General features: G+C 38.7%; 2 protein-coding genes across 3 annotated transcripts; one reads left to right on the top strand and one right to left on the bottom strand.

The window, feature by feature from the left end:
• Positions 1 to 2,637: 2,637 nt before the first annotated feature.
• Positions 2,638 to 10,823, bottom strand: LOC112571362. Of its 2 annotated transcripts, none has more exons than XR_003100800.1 (3): positions 10,480 to 10,823; positions 4,233 to 4,483; positions 2,638 to 3,964 (listed from the first exon to the last, which is right to left on the bottom strand). XR_003100800.1 is itself a non-coding variant. In XM_025250316.1 (3 exons), exons 1-3 carry the CDS (start codon positions 6,884 to 6,886, stop codon positions 3,872 to 3,874), a joined length of 888 nt encoding a protein of 295 aa, XP_025106101.1. In that variant the 5' UTR covers positions 6,887 to 6,916; the 3' UTR covers positions 2,638 to 3,871. The 2 variants fall into 2 exon arrangements, 1 of the variants encoding a protein (XP_025106101.1); XM_025250316.1 differs by lacking the exon at positions 10,480 to 10,823 and adding an exon at positions 6,343 to 6,916.
• LOC112571358 lies at positions 4,490 to 22,868 on the top strand. The gene is made up of 18 exons (XM_025250311.1): positions 4,490 to 4,648; positions 7,507 to 7,593; positions 11,090 to 11,350; positions 12,403 to 12,649; positions 13,521 to 13,600; positions 13,810 to 14,844; positions 15,871 to 16,085; positions 16,369 to 16,476; positions 16,817 to 16,910; positions 17,156 to 17,205; positions 17,499 to 17,580; positions 18,010 to 18,179; positions 18,710 to 18,820; positions 19,186 to 19,278; positions 19,844 to 19,961; positions 20,629 to 20,765; positions 21,185 to 21,270; positions 21,924 to 22,868. Exons 6-18 carry the CDS (start codon positions 13,818 to 13,820, stop codon positions 22,444 to 22,446), a joined length of 2,814 nt encoding a protein of 937 aa, XP_025106096.1. The 5' UTR covers positions 4,490 to 4,648; positions 7,507 to 7,593; positions 11,090 to 11,350; positions 12,403 to 12,649; positions 13,521 to 13,600; positions 13,810 to 13,817; the 3' UTR covers positions 22,447 to 22,868.
• The last annotated feature ends 49 nt before the right edge of the window (positions 22,869 to 22,917 follow it).

Here is a 22,917-nt window from a genome sequence, read left to right on the forward strand (position 1 = left end):
CTTTTTTGACAGGTATACTGTACGCTGCTTTGTCTTATTGTTGTGTTGATAAAGGCTGTATTTGTCGTCCCTGTACATTTGCTCGTATTCCACATTTATGAAACGAATCCTGTTCGTATAGGAACTCAAAGAAAAGCAAAATCCCGCTTACCTCAACACTCTTAAAGACAGAAAAAATCGGTATTTGGCTGGACTATTGCTTAAGGCGTGTCAACTTTCCTCAAGAGCTAAAGAAGATGTGCTTTTTATATTTATCACGCAGAAAATATTTATCCTGTGATGCTCAAGTAATCCATATGCTCTGGTATGTTTTTATGTTACTCTGCGCACTGAACGTTATTTCATGTGCTCACGTGAGCAGAGATACGTAAATGAACAACAAAGCTATAGCTTTTAAATAGTTTACATACATGGCAGCAAAAACTCGTTGTGAAAAGATGACGAAAGCAAAGGCAATGAAGTAGAACTTTTTCTTATTATTTGGTGTTCCATCAGGAAATAGTAACTCAGGTGAATTAAGACGAATTCTATTCTTAGTTTTTTGAGGTTTTTTCATTAAAATAATAATTTAAAATGTTTAATTTCGGTTCAAATGCATTTTACTAAACTGCAGACTACTCGGCGTTCCCTACTTCAAGGTAGAATTTTGTTTTCGAAATCTATAATTAATGGAGGCATTCTATAATCTCGCGATTTTTTTTATGCTGTGTAGTAAGATCTTCACAATCCGTTACATGAAGTGGCGCCTTGCTGTTAAGAACACTTACATTCGTTAATGTCAATTCTTTTTCCGGTTTAGGTAAACAATGATTTCGATCTCCAACGCAGTAGATGCCACAAACCAAGCCGGCTGTTCAGTGACCCCGACATCTGCTCCTGAAGTATATTTCTCACCGCGGTGTGGTGGTGTTTGCTTCTCTCAAATGATTTTGGAAAAGTGCAGAGTTTGACAGACAATGCCGATAGAAATAGATTTTAAAAAAGCGTTTGAATATGAGTGAAATTATCGAGCTTACTTTTCCAATGCTTCCAGTATATAAGGTCATGAGACAGTCATGGATGTTACACATTTCCTACCTGATGGATAGCTGACTATGAAGAAACAGCAAAATTTTTCGATAGGATGTAAGAACCCGTATTAACGCTCAGTGTGTTGAATCAGTTGCTTGTGGAAGAAAATTCGTGTAAGACATGTGAGACATAATGAAGCCACATTTAAGAAAAATTATTAACATTATTTTTTTAGTGACATAGGGAAAATGTATCAAGTTCGTTATTACTGTCTTGTGAAATCCATTCTTTTCTTTCTGAAAAGGAGTAGGAGGAAAAACATCTAAACAGATGGTTAGACACGTTTTCTCTTTTGGGTTAGGCTTTTTTCCATTCTTTCTTTTTGCGTTTTACTTTGGTTATCTTAGACGCTGCCCCATTTCCATAGCTTCACTTTGGCAAAGCCTGCTTGTAAAATACATTTTAAAGTGTGCCCCATTGGCCGAGTGATCTATAACTTCTACTGCCATTGAGCAGGTTATCAGAAAACCAGTGCTCAAATGGGTGAGGTATTTGAATCCTCGTACGTCCCACGAGGGTAAAACTAGGTATAAGATTACATTTTCTCCATATTACCGAGTGCCTTGATGGTTCCCTCGCTCGCTGATGTCATGCCAGATCAGTTGATCCTCTGATTAGTCTTCTTATTAAAAGAAGGATGATCAGTTTTGGGTTTAAATTGATAAATACAAATAATAGTAATAAACGTTCAAGCGTTGTATATAGAATACTCTAAAACTTACATGAAAGAAATATCCTTATGTCTAGCTATATCAGTACTGCCCCGACAATACTGCAAGATCTTGGTCTAAAGTGGAGTATGGATAAATCAGAAAAACATAAACCAGTATATCCAGAACAGGATAGGAGAACTAAACCCCAAACAAAAATATTCAAGTTATTATGTTTCAAAGTATTTTTTTACTAGAACCCTACTTAAAATACCCCCCCCCCATGATTATCTCCCATTGGTCATTGAATAACCATTTTCCAGTGTATACCAGTAGGCAAACAGATACCCTCTAGAAATGAACGGTTTTGTTGACTTTGTAACACTAAGGAATAGGGAATAAATTGTGGGGTTTTTTGTTTTCTTTTTTTAGTTAGCTGCCATAAGCCAACCAGTGTGTGTGTGTGTGAATAATAAATACTATTTATAAAGATAGGAATGTGTGTGAACATGTGTGGATATATTTTTAATATCTCAATACCCCTTAGAGGGTGACAGAATAAAGAATCTTGAATTAACAACGAAACCGCGCGCCTCACCGGCAAGTTTTAGGGTGACAGTGAAGAGTATACCTCTGGAGCCAAACCACAAATAAAGCTGAGAGAATGGATTTCCCCTGATACGTGGAGCATCCGCACACCAGTACGGAAAGGTGAAAGAAGTCACTCATAAGCTAGAACTAGAATGATATTGTGGGACCGGGACAGGTCAGATGGCCAGGTTTTTGAGAGACAACAGCGGATTAAGGTGACAAGCTTTGGTATACTGGGAAAGAAACTAGACAGGAGCATGACGTGGACTTCCTCATACATACATACCTTGACTAACATCAACAGACGAGCGTGTATTAGGAGCGCTTGATTCAGGTGCAAATAGTTTATTGCCAGTTTCATTTGATGTAGCAAATTACTAACATGATAAGTCAACATAAGCATTTTAAAATAGTGATCTGTATTTGGCACAATTTGGACGTACAGTTAAGAATTACCCATTTACTCAATTAAAGAAAATTCATTGAGCTTTCTTCCAGATTACCCGTAAGGAAAATATTTTGGGAGGTATAGGAGACAGACTTTTTTTTTTTACATGATCTGGGTAATAAGGCCACTATAAAAACAAAAACTCTACGCTGCGTGAATATGCGCAAACAGAACTGCATTGGATGCGCGAAGTTGATAATTGAAAACTAACAAATAAAATGACCATTTATATTACGCCTTCAAGACATCGTATGCTCAATTAATTGATTTGTCTTTGTACAATGACTAAATGAGCTAGAAGAAGTCATGTTTTAAGACAGTGAATCAGAAGCTTGATATCGATGTACAGTATAAGCATGTATATATAAAGATATCAAACTATTGACGAGCAAAATAGGAAAAGTAAAAAAGCAAAAAGAGGATCAAAGACATCATAAATAACCGATTTAAATTAACATTGTCAATATTGTAAAGGCCTATTAATATTATGCATCATCATCATTACTTTCGTGTAGTGTTTTATTAAATATTTAGTATTTTTAAAATATTAAATTTTTGGAATGCAAAAGTCAAAGTCAAATTATACGTATCTGCTGTTGTCTTAAAAATACGTTTAGTAATTCTGAAACATCACTTTTAGCATATAACAGCATATATGTGTAGTTTATATGTAAGAAAAGCAAGTGATGGTCAGACGTGCGAAGGAACATTGAATCTGAAGTCTCTCCATCATGGTGTCTTTACAATATTTATAAACATAGGGTATTTACAGGCCAAAAGAGAACTGTATAGCAAAGAAGAATAAAGAAGACTTTAAGTCATAGTGGTTCTTTTCTTTTTTTGATTACCGCCACAACGTCTCAGAAACTATTTAGTATCTCTTGCTGCGGAAGTTCTAAAAATATTCTTTTTTGTTTACTTATTTGCTATCAGATGATTTGGTCATAAGCTTGTGAATTTAAAATTAAGTAAATAAAACAATTTGGCAAAAAAATAAAGTTAAAAAGAAAAGTTCGCTAACTGTAAAATTGCCTCTGGCCCAATGCTTTTCTTTAAATTTCAGGCGGGGAACTGAAGAGTGAAATGCACTGGACTTAAGAAATCACAGTCACTAAAACCAGTGGTGAGTGCCAACAGTCTCAGGATATGATGATGAATAATGACTGCCTACAGATGAATCTTCGTCCTCCTCTCTTACGGTCATCTGCAATACAGGTACGAAATGTTAGATATGAATTGATTTTCGGTTCTCTAGATGACGTTCATACCTGACCTTTTGCAATCATGAAGATACTGGGTCCCACTTTGTCCTCACGTCCTGAAGAAACCTGATATCATGTTTGAATGAAATGTGGGGTGGTGGTGGTGATTGTGGTGGTGGTGATGGTGGTGGTTGTGGTAGTGATGGTGATGGTGGTGGTGTGAAACAACCAAAATTTGAGAAAAAAAAAACAAAGATTACTGCTACGTACCAAGGGTCTCCGCGAACGCTCATATACGAATTCATCACTCATACGCCGCAGCTCGCGACCCATTTCTCTGTGTTGCAGCCACCTCACGTCCGACTCGGAGTATGATCTGTCCCGCTTCGGCATACTTCTCCTACCAGCCATCGTGGTCCGCTGCTGTTGCAACATTTGCTGGTGGAGATAATGCTGTTGTTGTTGCTGCTGTTGATAATGTACGTCTTTCTCGTGGCTGAAAGAGTAGGACCGTTGTCGCCCTGAAATTAACAAGTTAAAGATGATAACGATCATGACATGCAGTTTAATTGGTCCAGAAACCAGTTTCGAGACTTTGATAAGCTCAAGGATAACCCATAACGACAGTATGGCCAGTCTTTCAACAACACACAGACCTACGTCATCACTGTCATATTATATCAATGGTAAGAATATCTTATTTGGTCAATCAATCGTATTTTGTTGATATTTCTCGAGAAGCTCGAGGTGTTTGCATTCACAGTATTCATATACAGTTATTTGAACAAGGGACTGGCAACCAAACGGAACTAGTGAAATAATCACAGGAAAATCAACATTACTTTTAAAGACGTCCACATCACTGCTATTTACTTTTCTTATCACCAACGCTTTATACCTGAGGTAATCCTAAATACTAAAGTAAGGGTGGGATGTGTATAGCAAGTTCATTTAGCTCGGCTGTCAACACTCAGTAGGGTGGCTTATCAAGATGTTCTACTTTACAGAGCGCTATTGCATGTTCAAACATGACCTCATTTCTCACATTGAATTCAAAATACAAAGTGATGTATTTGAATTTACTCCTGCTTTCAAGTCATGCTTTTTTTATTATTCAGTACCCGACGTGATTATTTATCGTTCTAATAGACTATTTTACAAATTATCTTTGTTTTAAAGGGAGGAGAGGGTTGATTTCTCTCTCCCTGTGTGTGTGCACGCGCGCGCTCGTGTGTTTGAACCCATAGGCCTGCGACATGTGTCAAAACATACGCGACATCTATCTGCCTTTAGAATGGATCAAAACATTTTGTCTTTCTACATTAATACGTACTTGGCACTTGCTCCATTAAATGCCGTATTTCTAAAATCATCGTTCATTATCGCCAACTACAAAAAGCTAAGATCATAAGAGCACTAACAAAACGTCTACAAAAGTATCCTATGTTCTGCAAATATCTTGAAAGTTGTTTATCTATACATATCGATATCAATAGTGGAACTTAAATAGTTTATCGACAGCAGGTCAAGTTAAAAGATAGCGCTGACGTAATGTAGGTCACGAAAGCTGAAGTAGACAACACTACAGGGGTGCTGCGTGGATTCTTTGGAGGGTCTAAATGATTACTCAAGCAGAGATAAAAGAAGTGAGATGTCATATTTAGGTTCAGTCGTGACTAGAACTTTTTGCACTCAGTGAGTTCCTTGTCAGAAACAAATCTGTTTACTTCTCTATTATCTGAAATTGGTAACGAATATATAAAGTGGTCACAAACAAGTGAATGTAACACAAGATCATTCTAAAATTTAATTCTTGCTTAGTGTTGTGTTGTATATTACATTATGTAGATGTCACAGTTTCTTGTTGTGTGTGTATATATATCTATATATTACAATTTTTGCTGCCCATCATCTGCAGATGTAATGAACTTTCAAGTCGATTTGTCCAGCATTTTAATGCGCATTATACTGGTTTCTGAATGAAGTATTTATCATGTGCGCGCCAAAAATGGACAACTAGATGTTGCTGCCACCACCGCCATCACCACGACTATTACCACTGATACTACTACAACTACAAATCACAGCTGCAAGTCAAAAGACTGTCAAAGAATAGAAGGCTAGGAATGGATATTCTGGTAGCAGTTCTGAGCTGTAGTGACTATATTTATGCTGAATTCATTCATCTTCTTAACATAAAAACACTCTATGTTTTGAGACCATTGCTATTATGATGTCTGTTTTTATTTTTCTTTCTTCAGAAAGCGCTTTGAGCTAATTTTTTATATTGGGGTAAAGTGCTGTATAAATTTTCCTTAGTAGTAGTAGTAGTATGTATATGTGTGTGTGGGAGTGGTGGAGTACGGTCAAATAAGCTTACTCGCTTCCTGAGAAGAGCCGTAATTTTTGACAGAAGTTTGAGAGACAGCACGAAACCACATTTGGCTGAAGCCAGTCGGAAGTACAACTGATGCATGACTGTCGTCAACTGCCCGGCATTGAGCTACCACTTGTGGTCGTACGAATGTGGACGTTGATATCGTTGGACACGTCTGGCTTCGATGAAGCGATGTTCTTTGAAAACTCACGTTAAGTGACGCCCTTCTGGCTTTTAAAAGTACACCATCCAATACGTCAGTAGGATTTTGGAGATTTTTTAAAGGGAAAAAATGATGACTATCCGAGGCTCTGTCAGTTTCATAATCTTCGTCATCATTTGTCAGAAGAATACTATCAGGAGACCTCATTTCAAGCTCGTCCCGAGTGCCAGAAATGTGCTTCTGTGGCTGCTCTTTTTTGCTTTCCAGTTCGAAGTTACTTTCGAATTTTCCAAACGACCGTTTGTTGAGATCGATTTTGTGTCTGTCTTGGGAATAATCATCGTCATTTCCTAGGTAGAATATACCAGCGTCGTCATCAAGCATCGACGGCGGGTGCCTACCTTGATGTCCACAGGGGCAGCCATAGCGTTTTCATCGACATAACCTTTAAACGAAACAAAATCTCCTCCTTCATTAATTCTGCTTAACGGATAATTATCAGGTACAGAAATAACATTAGATGCTTCAAGACTTATAGATTTTCGTAATAGAAAAAGAGTTGAAAGCAAGAACCTTTACAATAAATTCAGGCTCTTGGAACTACTAATTTTATTCTTCAAACACGCGGTGACACAGAAAGCACTATCATCTGATGCCTCGTTCTTCTCCTTTTCTTCAATTTAATGTCACTTCTTGTGTACATTTTTCTTGAAACAAAACATACCTTGAAAAAATAGACGCCTATTGTAAACGCATTAGTTTTGTCCCCCTCAGCTTCCAGATCAAGAATATGGGGAAATGACTTTATCCCTGCCCCTGTCCTTCCACCGCCCACGCCATTACACACAGGACAGAATAAATGAACGAAAGTGAGAGAAAGAAATGAAAATATTCTTTCTGAATACTGTCAGATCAAATATGGCAGAGAAATCAGTATAGTCCCCTGTTTATTTTTATAAGTGCAGTGTAACTGTTACACTTACCCTGTCTCTGTTTTGCTCCAGACTGGCGCACGAGGGACCAGAGCTACCCTGAGATATACAGAAAGTCAACACTCGGGTTACTGGCTGCAAACTTTTCTGTGCCACCTGGTAAGTAAATTCCACACAGTATTCCCTCGCTGGATTTAGAATGACTTTAGCTGCTTATTTTAAGCAGTCCATAGAAATAGGTACTAACAGAACAATCGCAACAGGTTCATCTAGCTTCGAAGCTGTGCGACCAATTAATTGCGGATGAGCAACAGGGCGTAGTCACTTTTTTTTTAATGCGAGATCGCGGCGTGGTTGAATGCTAGTGTAGTGGTGTTGCCTTTTACAAGGCTGACGTAGGACCATTTCAAATGTGAAACGTACGGAACTTTCCGGAGTTCATAAATAGCAGCACGATAATATCAACGTTTCCAATTCGTCATTAAAGGCTACAATTAGTTGTCTTGCTTACAACTGTACTAGCTAGTGTCAGTAGTCGAAAAGAGAATACAGTCACGCGAGGCCAAAGCCACGAGTACGTGATAACGGGGTCAATGTTCTCGTTGCCTTTTTTCATGTACGCAAGAGATCACACATACACACAACTGTGCTCAAAACACACACACACACACGAGCACTGTAAACTTAAAAAAAAAAGGTTAAGAAACATTTTCACAGGCCTGTGTAAGGGTTCAAAGTTTTCTTTAGCAGGTATGAAAGAAATAGCTTTTACACGGTACAAACGATATTTTAGGGTCTGGATAAAACCTCAACGGCAGTTTAAAATTATTAGTAAGGTGGGATTCCTCGGGATCTGTTGGAAAAGTATCACATTTTTTCACATTTCAACGCCGGTAAAGAAGCATTCATTGTCACAATATATGTGCTGCAAGGCAAATTTATACCAGCATATGTTTTGTTATTTTATGGCATGCTGTCTGTCAATATAAGCTCTGTCGCAATAATATGTTCTATGTAATCTGCTGCCCAATATAGCCCACATAGTGACAGCAGTCTTATTTAATATTGCCAAAATGTGTTATTTGTGATTTTACATATGCACAATTTGAACATCACGTCTTTGTGGGTTCAAACAAATTTGTCTTACCCATCACTATTTAATAATGGATACTATTTATAAAAGATCTCTGGAAAGAACTAATTCACATTAAATGAGACTGCTAGTAGATGTAAAAAATTTGCAGTGGTCTTATAATCAAGGTTCTATTTCCCGCTAGTATGCTACTATGCCAGTACATGTACATGTAAATAATAATAAGAAGAAGAGGAAATAATAATGAATCATTATTTTAAAACTACAAAACCTTTAACTACACATGAGCTAGTGAATTCATCATCAACAACACGTTCTCGTGTAGAGGAATGCGATAATGAGTTAATTTGTCAATGAAATCGGGTTCTAGCCAATTTTAGATATTTTTTTTAACTAAAAGCTTGAGGTAATAATTTATTGTATATGCCAAAGTAAAAAATGAGAAAATGTGCGGTTAATAGGTTCATGAGTACATGAGTACACGTGTTTCCATGAGAATGCGTGTGTATGTTTATTTTTCATTGATCAACGCTTGTAAGAGATTTTTAATGAATCTCTCCAATCAACACAAGACCTCGTTGACTTCAAACCATAAAATGTTCTCGTAACATAGAGATTTTCAAAGATGCTCATCTTATTTCCGACAGATTTTCTGTGAACGGAAATTATCGGTGTAAAGATAAATGTCAAACGAATTTCTTTAAAATTGTATTATGCGTTCTTTCGTGGATGATATCTCGTTTATTGTATATAAATAAGTGGGATCAGAAAGAATTAATGTTGGTCTTAAACTGGATTTACTAAGGCAGTTTGCAAAAGCTTAAAGGTTTTACACGCGACCAAATACGCATGCAAGAAGCATATAATTCCATTATCTCATTCTTTGAAACATTGTTCTTAAATACATTCTTTTGTTACGAGCAAGTCAGCTGCTGCTACTAGCCATGGTTTACTATTACCCAATATCGCGATTAATATTCACAGAGGATTTTATGAAGGCTATAATGCTACTTATTGAGAGCATGTTCACTAGAGAAGATTCCATTTTTAAAAGGATAGGGACCACAGCAGATAGGAGCCGAAGTTCGTAACAAATGCAAACCATGTGCGCTACGTTATAGACAATCAGACAAGTGCCTGTAATTGTCCTGTCACAGAACAATCATCTAAATGGTGGTTTGCCTTAGTCTCCTTATTTGTGCAGTATATGCAGAAGACGATCAATTAATTTTGAACAAGCACAAAAGTCCCCAAAGTCAACGAGTCCAAAGAAAAAAAAAAGTATTATGAACTCTTCTGCTGAAGGGGAGACAAGATGAAATTGTTGCATTTTCTATTGCTATTTTTCTGCATAAAACACACTCCAATAAAACAAAAATAACAAAGACTAATACCTTAGGTAACACAGAAAAATGCTTGATCTAATTTCAGCTGAGTGCAGTATTCTACTAAGCACGAAATCGGGGCAAAGACCCATTAGAACTGTAATGGAATCTCTCACTGTTACGCCATCATGGCGTCTCAGTGACACAGCTGGTGTTAAGTGGTAAATATTCAAACATAAAATAAAAATAAATCAAAATGCAAAGCCAAACGTCTTTGTTTGGATTAAAAAATGCAAGCCATCTAAAATGCAATTTTAGTTATTGTGTGATAAAATGCACATGGATGCTATGCGTCAAGATAGTTAAAATGACCCGGTCACGCGAAGTGTATAGTCACAACATGACATGGGTCGGCTTGACAGTCTCTTACACAAATTCTCCATAAGGAAATTACAGCTTCAACACACAACAAAGCTAAGGTTGCTGATACAAATATATCTTGTAGTGACATGTCATGTTCTTCATTTGCTTGTTATTCTAATGGCATTTATAGCGCCTCTAATTCGGCATGACAATAATCCGTATGAATAATGTGTTTACAAGTTTTGATATGAATAAAACACTTACCGTTATATAGGTAAATAATTCCTGGGATTTGGCGAAGCTCATTTCATGCACGTATATACGATTGCGAGAACATAGGTGTGAGGGCAGCAATAACTCAGCACTACGAATCGGAAAGACAACAGTAGCTCTCCAACTTACGGCAAAACTTTAAAATATTTCGGAGTTAGGTCTCTTCCCTGATGTGACAAGTCATGCTAAGCCACCCTTCACGTTTTCCTCATTGTCATGGCTATTAACATGTACACCAAAACGACTTGATACTTTGTCATAGTCAGATGGTCAGCACCGAAAGACCGGCACGAATTGACAAACACAACTGGCGTTATCGTCTGAGCCAAAGGCAGCTTCATGACCTCTAAGGTCACAAACCTATAGGTTAATTTGTTCACCCTGTCATTATATGATATCCAATATATTTTTAATATCAATACTTACATTTTGTTAAGACCATCAAAAATAATTTTGTACTCAAGAATTTGAGAAGTACCTTTTAAGTGAAGCCGTAACATAAGTCTGACAGAAATGTTATTCTTAGGTCAAAAGGGTTTGCTTGAATACACACGTACACATGAAAAAAGTAATATTGTTGGTGTTTTCCGTTTGGTTACAGTTATAAAGACTCGGATAAACACATTGGAATATCGGCGCAAGCTGTTAAGACATTGGTAGCTTAAGGAGTGCTCCTAGATTTCCCATCAAACTTCCATCTTTCGGACCGACGTCAAAGCGTATTGGAGAAACTGTAGGCGGCGGCACAAGCAAAGCCTGGAGCTGCAGGACCACACAGACGATGGGGCGGGCCACCCACGTTGCAAACGACGACCGCACACGACGATACTTCGCCACCCAGCCAGGCTAGAGTGCAAGGGAGGTAAGAAGAAAGCCGCTCAACGCTACTGTTCTATACCTATGCCTGTTCCCCCTATTGTAAAATGCGCCGTTCTGGCAGGGTTTACTCAAACTGCGAGGGGATTATTTTTCGGGAAATATTTGAAAATGGCAAAGTCTTATATATATATTCTTTGAGAAACATGGAGGAGGAATTGGTTGAGATAAATACATCAAAACATAATTGTTTTAAATACGAGACCTGTGATACTAACGATTAAATGCAGAAGCAGTTATTGGAGAGGAGGGGGAGCCGGAGGAAAAAGAATGATGGAAGACCAGGAAAAGTAAGAAATATGAACTATAAAAGACAGTCTAACATAGTTGCAAAAAAGGAATAATAATTATACTCTTTTAACCTCCATGAATGTATAATGCTTTTCATGCCACTCCCGTACAGGGGAAAAATATAACTTCTCGAAAAACCTATACTTGTTCTCTTGCGCAGAATGTAATTAAGGAGTGTCGTGTTATAGGAAAAGTTTTAACAGGTTGTACGACAGCCATACTTCTGAAATATTAATCCACCAAAGTAACAGGTAAAAGGAAAACTATCAAAGGTAATAGTATTTCTCTCTCTCTCTCTGTCTGATTGCAGAAGAAAACCCACAGTCTAGAGGGCATTATTTAAGAATTTTCCTGAGAAAATAGTTTATTTGATTAAAAGGCCTCCAATGTAGAGCCCCTCCGCCGCACTCCTATTGCAATATGAAGTAACAAATTGATTAAGAAATGGTTTCTTGATGACTTTGGAAGACGATCACAAAAGTCTAAGAGAACTTTACTTCACAATGTAAGTTATTAAATAGAATACATTATTTACAATTCATCGGTTTATTTAAGGTTTTTTCCAACTGCCCAATGTTGCTGTTTCTATTGAATGCTTCTATTGCGTTCTACTTGAGCTGACTGAACTAATCACGTAGCAGAAACTACAGCATCCGATCAAAGACGAAGCTAGGAGTATGAATAAAATATGCAATTAAGTCATGCTACAGCGGAAACATTTGGTCTAATCACACTCCCTGTTGGTAGTCATAGAAACCGCTTGAAGCGTCGTGCCTGACTCTCCCGTGATCTTGATGTGGCTGCGATTCCTTGATCAGTGGCTGGTGCAGAGTATTTCTGTAAAACTCTCCCCTTCCTTGGCAGAAGGAAACAAAGGGTCATGCCGAGAAGCATGGCTGTGGTTTGTGGAAGCAAGCCGTTCTGAACTTGAAATCACGATGGTAAACATGGCAAAGAAGTAGCATCGACTGGAAGACACAAAGGAAATCATAAAGTAAGTTTCTTTACTTAGAGTCAACAGACCCAGTGTTCTTTCGGGAATTCCTCTGAAAACCAACATAATTTTTCAGCTTCACTGTTGTAGCCCTCTGTCTTTTCTGAAACCTCGAGACATTTCACTATTGACTTTGCAATGTCAGAGTTCATAAGAAAGGAATGATCAAGAGAGTAAGGCTGTATTTCAGGAGTGTAAGTGATAGGGATGAGGCGAGAGATTCATGGGGTAAGAAATGCGGGAGGAGTTGCCGAATTGGGTTGAGCAGTCTTCGTACTAGACATTGTGTGGATGTTACAATATTTCTGACATGTGAGTTAGTTTCGGTTCGCTTATTATGGCATCAGTGTTTAGCTAGTAATTGACAAGAAAATGGTTACAGAAAGTCAGTAATCAGATCAATGTGTTGAGTCATTATGAAATTTTACTCGGCTCAGCTCCTTTCTACCCGCTGTCGCTCTTGTCTCTCCTTTATCTGACATTCCCCCCCCCCCCTTTATTTCTAGTCTCTCCATCTTTCTTTCTCTTGTAATCGAGGCGCGGCGCAGTATTATATACTGTTATTGTTATTTATACTCATTTATATCTTTTACTTTTTTAACAGAGAAAACTGACAACTAGACATGATAACAAAATCCTTAATAATAATCATCATCATCATCATCATCATCATCATCATCATCATCATCATCATCATCATCTTGTATTAATTAATGTGTACGAACCGCCACTTTTCTTGATAAACTTGCACGTTTAATTATTGTGTAGTCATATGCACAAGAACAAAACGTACTAGTTAAAAGGCTTCACACTTACATTCATTTGAAGTCGACATTTGGGTTTTGGGCTCATTTCTGTTTTTCTTTGACAGACAAGAAGAGGAACGAGCTGTCATCACATAAACTTCAGTTGATTATTTAACTCAGGCTCTAAAGGAGAAGTATTTAAAAGGTAAACATTCGAATCATGGAAGTCTATTCTTCTCTCAAAAGTAGATGTTCTTAAAATAGTCTCCTCTTGCTGAGCGCTAGACGACTTTGTTGCTGTGTACTGCAGCCCACTTTTTGAAACGTCGCAAAAAGTGACAGGAGCGTGCAGAAAATATCGACACTGTTTGTGATACATTAACGTATTTAAGCGTATGTTCCCTTTTATGACAGGTCTGGAAATGGACGAACAGCTGCTGACAGGACGTTTCAGCGTAGAGTTGCGTCCAACAACTCGAGGGCAAAGTGCTCCTTGTAGCAGAAACACAGCTAAAGCCACGCCTGTTCAGGAGCCTGACTCTGAGGGAGAAACATCCCCAAGGCCGAGGTCCGTCAGTCGCACCAGCTCCCGAGCTGACAAATGCTTGCGCCGGACCAAATCTTCCTTCGACGTCGAGCTGTTCCGCAGCCGCTTGCGACTTCACAAGACCCTCTCACGCAGCAAGTTTCAAGTCAAGCTCTTTGACTTCGGTACCACACCCATTCGCCTGCCATCTTTTCCGCCTGATGTAGCAAGAGAAGATGATAGTTTTAACACTAAAGTAGCGATGAAAAAGCCTACTATTCAAACACCTACCTCTTTGAGTGATGAACCAGACGAATTGGGAGGCAGAGGCAGTATAGCCCCAGAAGAGCGTGACATTACGGCCTCTGTGAAGTCTAATGTGGCGTCGAAGAAAGTGGCGGCAGGAAAGTATAAGAAAGCAAAAGAAAAGCGAGGGCTGAAAGATACAATTTCGAGAAAGCACGACAAGGATTTTACTGAAGATTTTCAGGGTGATTTGGACATACTCTACGAGCCAATATTCCTCAGTACATATGTTAACCTTAACTTACCCACTTCCGCCGTGACTAGACAGATAAAAAAGATTAATCTCGGGAAGGACAGACAGGACAGCGCTATTGTTCGATATCCTCCAAGGACAACGCAAGCCAGCTACAGAAGTCAGTCCATGAAGAAAAAAAGTGCAAGATGTTGGACGACAATGCATTCGGTGAAGAGGTCTCCTACTCCTGAATCTAGCAGTAGCAGCGAAGGGGTTGAAGAGTACATGTGCTACGCTAGCGAAAACCGTGCTCGAAGCACTCCATGCTATGAGGAAACTTGCTCCAGTAGCGGGGATCTGACCAGACAACCTAGACGACACCGTGAAAAGAAAATTTGCTTCGTCGACGACAATCAGTACGATTCAGATTTTGAGCCAGAAGGTAAACCACTAGTCCGTTATAACTGACAGGTATAATCACCCACTCTTGGTGAATAAGCTGTGTGGGCAGTGCTGTATTTTACAAAAGTTAACTGCTTTGATTTTATTTTTGAAGGTTTTATCTTGCTTTCCCTGCGGATTACAAAGTAATATTATGTAATAACTTCTTGTCTCCTTTCACTGGCCTTCTTAGAATCTTTCTTCTTTCGAGATAATTTTATTTAGTATCCTAGCACTACTAAGATTCTTTCTTCTTTCGGGTTATCGTTAGTGTTTTTGGCTTTGGCATAAAACTTACTTGTCCTTGGTGGTCTTACTATTGCCGAATATCTTAATTAGGAGGTGGATGGAGCAACACGACAATAATAAACTGCCTAATTTTTTTAAAATTTATTCTTACTCTGCTTTTAGTGATCCCTGCTTGATTTTTTATCTGTGTGCTTGTTGTTTTTTGTTTTTGGTTTTGTTTGTTTGTTTGTTTGTTTGTGTCATGAAAAGTGTCTAAATCCAGAGGTGTCAATTAAAGATAACCGCATCCAAAAAAAACTATCAAAGTATCTACATGTGTGTTCCCTGCATATTCTATAAGCTTGTAACCGAAGGCAGCGCAACTTGATTACGTGACTTTCAGAAGTTGTTCAGTATTGACTATCTTAAGATTACACGTCTCTCAGCCATGATGGTCACAAAAGATTCTTCAACGATAGTGAGCAGAGCACATTAATGCCCGATTCTGAATAGGGGGTCCTAAACATATGCCGAAAGTGCCCAAGAGATAGTCGATGTTCTCTTTCTAGCAGTGCACTAAAACTGCTAAAGATAATGAGTTTTCTTTTCACGAAATACTGTTAAGGGAGCACGAGATGCGCTTAATTGCTTTCCTTTATTCTGCATCTTAAATTTTTTCAGGTTTAGAAGATAATTTTATTTAATTTTAGCTGAATTCGCTGACAAGATACTGTTTGCTTTTCCATTGTTTATTTTTGGATATAGTTTTTTTCTATTTTTCTGCTTTTCTTTTACAAAGTGGAAGAGCGTGCTGATCTTATCTTGAAAGAAAGAGCAGAGTCGATGACACAACAAAATACAGATTTCGGTCACGTGACATATGAGCAGACATGCATGAAGCTGGGCATCCCGCCTCGTCTGAAGATCATTCACCAACTGTTTCTGACACGCATGCAGCTGAACCATTGCGGATTAAACGCCGCTGAGGCCAAAGCTCTGGGTCTTGCACTACAGGTATACGAACAAAAGTATTAGGATTTTATTTTTTGATGGACAGCTGTCACTAGTTGTGTTCGATCACATACTCACAGTGTATTAAGGCGAAGTAGTATTTTTCAGTGAATGATTTTGGGTCTCCAATGCGTCTCCAGCACAATTGTGACAGTCGGTTCGCTTACTTTTCTGTTGTCTGCTTGGAAGCTTACAATTCAAGCGCTGTTGTATGAAAGTGTGCACTACTACTTTTATTCTTCTGGAATGTTTGCTAACACCTCCATCTTTTCTTCCTGGAGTTCAGCACAACTCTCGCCTGGAGGAAGTAGACTTGTCCTGTAACGGAATGACCGGTGACAGCATCGCCTATATCGCTGACAGCCTTCAGCGAAATATATACGTCATAAAACTGGTACACAGAAGCTCTGTGTGTTGTTGATAGTGTGTCCTTTTATATGCAATATACACTACGTCTACGATGTTTTAGTCAGTTCAGAGGTCATTGTCAGTCAGAACAGGAATCTGAGGAAACAGTATGAACATATTTTGAAAAAATCTTAAATCAATGGTCATATTTATTTTTATCCCTGCTCGTATCTTTTAACAATAATACTCTCAAGAAGCATCTAATCATTATGAAAAACATAATTGTAGACTTTTCAATTTTAGTAACCCATATTTTTCACCATTAGTTTTATTAATGAACATTTTTATTTATTTATTTCTTGTAATTTATTTCGATGTTATCTCAGAACTTCAGCTGCAATATTGTGGACGAGAAAGGAGCACGATCTCTGGGAGATTTACTGTCAGCAAATAACTGGCTTAGTCACATCAATCTGTCAGGTACGGTTCATAGATTCGACTGATGGATGAAACATTAATGCAGCATCAACTGCTATGAACTATATGGTGAATCACGTAACCGTTTTTTTCCCCGAATTCTTTTAATTGCTGTTGTGATCTTAAATAGTTGACAAAAAAGTGTTTTCCTGCATCTAGTTGTTTTTTTTACGTTGAAGACATGAATTATCCAGAGGGGTTTCTTCCGAGTTAATAAACTGTTGGGGTTTTTTTTCCTTCTACACTAGATTGCAGTATCGGAGATTTTGAAATAGGATTTATACTGAACGGACTACAAGTAAGTAATTCATTTCTTGACATGCATTGTTTCTTACTCCTCTCTCTCTCACACACACACACACACACACACACACACCCACACACAATATATTTATAGAGATATTTCACACTGTATATATATATAGAGAGATTTCACACACACACACACAGGATTTGTGTGTGTGTGACGCACCACGTCAAATTTTCTGCAGGTAAGTGTGGGTGTGTATTTTATTAATTGATCAAATTTTTTCAACAAGTTTTCGTTTTTCCCATTGCATTCTTTGCATTTTTGAACAATGTCCTTCTCAGGTAAACACCTCTGTCATCTGTATGAATCTCAGCAAGAACAAGATAGATATTAGAGGAGGCAGACAGCTGGGCACCGCTATTGGTGAGATATTTTCAGATGAGTTATTTGAGAATTATGTCATGTTTACGCCTTGCTCAGAAAGTGGTTGACAACATAGACTTCAGGATAGACTATGGACATCTTTACTTCGTGAGGGCCTTAGCCAATGGGAGAGCTGGGAACTTATGTGAATTACGCATATCGAGATGTCTCGGTTTTGTCCTTTTTCGGTTTATGGTAATGCTTGTAGGCGTGTATCTAGAGATGGGAAGAAGGTTTTCACACAGCTTTGGGGAAATGGTATTTTGCAGTAGGCCTTACCCGATCGTTAGAACAAATTTGCATCCCTCTGGTCATTTAATGTATCTGCCGATAAATATGTGTACATATTCTTAAACACACGAATTACACGAATCACCCTGACGTGTAAGGTCTGATGTGGTTTTTGTTTCATTGCTTTGCATTCCTAAGGTATCAACAACACAGTGATGTGTTTAAATCTCAGCTGGAACATGATCCGAGGAGGGGGTGGAGTGGCCTTGTGTAACAGTCTTTCCCGTAACAGCAGCATTGCTGAACTGAACCTAGCTTGGAACGGACTGGCCTGGGAAGGAAGTCTGTCTCTCAGCGAGGCACTTCGAGTGAGTCACATCACTTGGTTCCCCAGCTTGCGTTTTGCATATAGAACCCGTCAACAAATCAGAAGTCATTACTGGCGAAATTCAAATTTCAAAATCTTTGTATTTCCCATGTTCTGAACAAATGCACACACTTCTGTGACGTGTTAATCAGACAAGACCTACTTGTCCATTAATTAAGATTGTTATTCACTACCTCATATTATTTTTATTTTCTCTTGTGAAAATATTTGCAAGGCAGTAAACTGCTTTTTATTTTATTTATTTATTGCTGTTGGCCCGATTGTTAATGAGTTGCAGAAATGTTAGGCATTTGTGCTTAATTATACAATCAGCCTCAGTTTCTGGCTTTTGGTTCACAAGGTGATGTTCACGTTAGAGTAGATTCTAACAGTAACAAGTGTCATTACAGTTAGGTTCTGTTGCGACAGGAATTTTCGAATTTTTCTGTATATTGCATAAACAAAAAGTACGACATTTCTCTCAAGGAGCATGATCATATATCTTAGCAAGACTAAAACTCATGTTTAAAGAGCAATCGTACTTTGAAGAAGCTGGATATCTCTAACAACCGTGTCAACTGGGATTGTATCCCTTATCTGGCTCGAGCCTTGAGTGTGAACAGGACTTTAGAGGTGCTAGAGGTGAGTTTGAATGTGTTCTTGTCTGCCTTTCTCTCTGCCTGCTTCTTTGGTCTGTGTGTGTCGCTGACCACCTCTCTCTTTCTCTCTCAAACAAACGCTTACATGCAGGCACCAGTAAAACGATGGAACTGTACAAAACAAATAACCAAAGTTGCTATAGTTTGTTTGGAACCTGACACTTACCACTGCCTGAGAGTGTAGTTTGAGGCATTAAGAATTATATTAATGTGCCCTTCAGATTAAAGCAAAACATTGATACATGTACTATAAATAATCCTTTCTGGGCATTATTGTTTTCTTTATAAAAGCATAGCAGTACATGGGATGGTAAATTAACTTTAAGATATGCTTAATACATTATAAAGATCGGCCACAATCCAGTGTCGATGGATGGATGTATGAAACTATTGGAAGCTCTCGACAGACCTTCATCACGTATCACCTTTCTGAGCCTTGCGGTGAGTAGTTCGGTGTACATTAGAGAGAGCCTTTCAGCGCAAGAATTGCGTGTGAGTGCATGCGTGCGCACTCAAGAAAACATGAAATCAAGAAAGTTTTAACCATTTAAAAACAGAGAAGAAATATACAGTACCAAGATAGATCAAGACAGGAGCGAAAGGGATTTCGTACTGGGAAGACCTAGGAAACCAATGTACATTTCCTAAATAAATGTCTTAAATGATATTTCTGATGAATAGTTACTTTTGTAGTCAATCCTCCGAGCAAAAGAAGCTATAACTGAAATTTGAAAACGTACCAGGACAATATGGATGGGGAAAAATCATTAAAATGTAAATGTGACCTATAATTTAGAAAATGTCTCTGATCAGTACGCACTATGGCTTTTATTGTGAGCACACGTTATAACGAGTTTCATCCCCGGAGAGCTCGTAAAAGAGTGAGTGCATTAATGTGAGTGCTGTTCACCGATGAAATGCTGTCCATTTTCTGAGAATGCAATTTCTTCTTAGCGTGTCTTATGCAAGATTGAAAAAACGCATAGTTATTCTATATGTTCTGCAGGAGATACCTATCGACGCTAAAACTGCGTTCAAGGCAGCAGAAATAGCAAAGAGGCGAAAGTTTACCATGGAGCATGGTGGTGTCATTACCACACGAGACATCTTCGGCGTTCAGAGAAGTGAGCTCATATTTGTTTCGATACGACTTAAATGTTCATTTAAATTTAAATTCTACTGTTCATTTAAATGACTGGCGAGTATATGTCAGAAAGGACATACAATGCCTGTAAAATATCTGTAACTATCATGAACACGTCACTTTGCGGAAATATCCTGAAGCGATCTTTCTCAAGAATGAGACCCGTTTAAGGGTATTTCACCTTCCGGTTCACGTAAAGTTTAGTCACTTCGTTGAAAACTCCCATGTCTCTCTCACACACTGTTTAATGCGCATGTGAATGAACTTAAAACGAATGTAGCAGATTAAATGCGTACTAATACTGCAATGTCACCAAATTAACAAACCTTTAACTACGACTTGTTAACAGCTTTGCAGCCTTCTACTAAATTTTTTAGTCAATGTTTAGTCAAACTTTGGCAGCTGTAATTTATAATATTTTATTTTTAATGTAAAGAAATCATCCTAGTAATCTAATCATGGAATTATTTCGTATTGGACGAAATTTAAATCTGTTCACTGTCACTGTCACTGACTGGTTTACATTCACGCGATTTCTTTCTTTTCGCTTTGTTCTATTTCATCTTCTTCACTAATCAATATCACCACAAGACTGCTTTTTAAACTGGATCAGTTTTAGGTGTCTGTGCACCATGTGTGTGTTTCAGCCAAGAGAGAGGATCCAGTCTCATTGCTAATCAGGTACCTAAGCACGATGGGCATTCGTGTCGTTGATCTGTTCCGAGTGTTTGATACCGACAGTCGACTGTGCGTGTCCGAAGCAAACTTTATTAGAGGTCTAAAGGTGAGCTTAGAGCTACACTTCTCTCAAATTCCCATTTGTCTTCCTACTAACCTCACAGCCTCCAAGTCACTGTTACTATGCGTGCATTTTCTCTGTAGCAAACACCTTTCTCATCCGTACTCACACTGTGTCCTTGAAATTGGTTTCATGTATAAACCCTTACACTTTTGATCAAGCTATTTTTAACTGGTGGCGCAAAGTGACGTGTTCGACTCAGTATTGCTTAGAACTTTAGTATGCCTCAGCTCTGTAAACAAACAGTATTGCCTGCTTTGTGTTTGCGTTTTTACTTATTTCATTCATTGATATTTTTTTTTCTAGTGTACATGTCTGACAACACGTGTCGGATAAAATAAAGACGGAAGTTTCAAAGTTGTCTTCAGGATGATGATAATCCTGTGTTTCACTCATGCACACAGAGAGTTCGAGTGCCTCTGGACAGCGACGACATGATGCGAGTAGCGAGAAGAATGCAGTCCAACAAGAATGGCGAAATCAGCTACCAGTAAGTTCACATCTTACACATTGTCTTCCTGTTTGTAAATGTTTAATCAGTGGTCTGATTATTTTTCTTCTGTTTTATTATCAATGAAATGGTTCTTTTCCTTATTCATGTTTTATGTGGACATGTGTGTAAGGATTTATTCTATGGGGAAATACGTTTGTTGCAATTTCTTAAAGCTGTTAATCGACAAGAAAATGTATTTGCCGAATATTTCATATGCTTAAGTTTGTCGAAGTTAAGATAGGACTCTGAAATTAAGAAAAGAATATCACCCAAACTACCTTGTACAGCAGTTATAAAGCTAAGGGAAACGCTGCTCCGGAGCAATGTAGGGAAACCAAGAGAAAGTGTCTTGTCTCCGAAGTTGCGAAGCTGTGTGCAGACCAAGACATTGCTTGTCTTTCTATTAGTGTTTGTTACTTTATCCTATGGCATCTGTGCCACTTCTTTAAGACTAGAGCTTCAGAAATAAAGTTATGTCTGTGGTGTCTGGACACTGCCTTTTAACTACGGAGATAGAACGGTCGTCCTTGAGTTCCCCATACTGTCCCAGGGCAACGACTTTACGCTCTTCACAAGTACGGCATCTGGTAGGAAAGATACACACATGCGAAAGACAAACGCCTAACATGCAAAAATAACTCCTCATTCAGAGAACTTGCGGCGAGTGTTCGAAGTCACATCCGTGAAGAGCGAAGGGAGGACTTGCGTCAGCAGCGGCTGGAAAACAAAAAGCGAGAGAAACGCCGCCGCATTCTACAGTCCGACCTCCCCCTCTACGCCCCTTCATCCTTGACCTACTTCCCAGCACTGTACAATATGTACTCGACATCCAAGATTACCTCCAGCCGAGCCGGAGCCTCGTCGCTCTCTCCCTCGCTGTCAAGGCTCAGCACAAGAGACTCGAGTAGAAACTTGCCCAAGTCGCCTTCCCACAGGTTCTTGCCCCACATCAGCTCACCGGCTGTCAAGCTTACAACCCCAGACAATTCAGCCGGTGAGGAAGTGGGCGATCGGAAAACTCTGGCCAGCGGTCTTCGAAGTTCAGGGGTCGGCGAACCAGGTAGTACGTACCTGCAGGTCGTGCGGGAGAGTTCTGCACGCGGTTTGACACGAAACGTTTCTAGAGGTTCTTTGCAGGAAGGCACCAGGTACACAGAGCCTCGGAGGATGTAGACATGACGTATGGCAGTCACGTGGGATGGCGTGCTTGACTAATTGTATAACTCCACAATCAATCTCATCACAAGCATGCGATGAGGTGTTCCCAATGCATCACTGTGATGATCCATTTAACATTTGTAACCTTTTCCATTTCCACTTTTATCACGTCGCACAAAGAAGCAAGGGTTACATCTGTTATTATTTGTGGAAGTCTTTTCTGCAAATGTCCAATAAATCACTAGTGAAATCGTCCACATAATGTTTCCCTAAATTTTCTTATGTAATTCTAGGTGGTCCTTCTGATGAATATTGATCTCTCTCTCTCTCTTTCCATATCCGTCACCTACCCATTGTTGAATCCTTTAAATGTGAACTGAAAACGCACCTCTTCTATAAACATTACTCCTAACAAACTTTCCCATAATTCTAGTCCTTTTTCACATCCTTCCTTTACCAATATCATGTTACTCTCAGCTTTTGTTC

This window comes from Pomacea canaliculata, linkage group LG8, assembly GCF_003073045.1.
Source record: "Pomacea canaliculata isolate SZHN2017 linkage group LG8, ASM307304v1, whole genome shotgun sequence".
NCBI lineage: Eukaryota > Metazoa > Mollusca > Gastropoda > Architaenioglossa > Ampullariidae > Pomacea > Pomacea canaliculata.

What these genes read in the sequence shown, in the direction of transcription:
- LOC112571362 (XM_025250316.1), bottom strand. Translation starts at nt 6,886, where the DNA reads ATGCTTGATGACGACGCTGGTATATTCTACCTAGGAAATGACGATGAT. An exon ending in CGGCTCTTCTCAGGAAGCGA is followed by an intron (nt 4,484 to 6,342) that starts GTAAGCTTATTT and finishes TGTTAATTTCAG; the next exon opens with GGCGACAACGGTCCTACTCT. An exon ending in AGCGTTCGCGGAGACCCTTG is followed by an intron (nt 3,965 to 4,232) that starts GTACGTAGCAGT and finishes CCTGTATTGCAG; the next exon opens with ATGACCGTAAGAGAGGAGGA.
- LOC112571358 (XM_025250311.1), top strand. Translation starts at nt 13,818, where the DNA reads ATGGACGAACAGCTGCTGACAGGACGTTTCAGCGTAGAGTTGCGTCCA. An exon ending in CTCTCAGCGAGGCACTTCGA is followed by an intron (nt 18,180 to 18,709) that starts GTGAGTCACATC and finishes TCATGTTTAAAG; the next exon opens with AGCAATCGTACTTTGAAGAA. An exon ending in GGACTTTAGAGGTGCTAGAG is followed by an intron (nt 18,821 to 19,185) that starts GTGAGTTTGAAT and finishes TACATTATAAAG; the next exon opens with ATCGGCCACAATCCAGTGTC.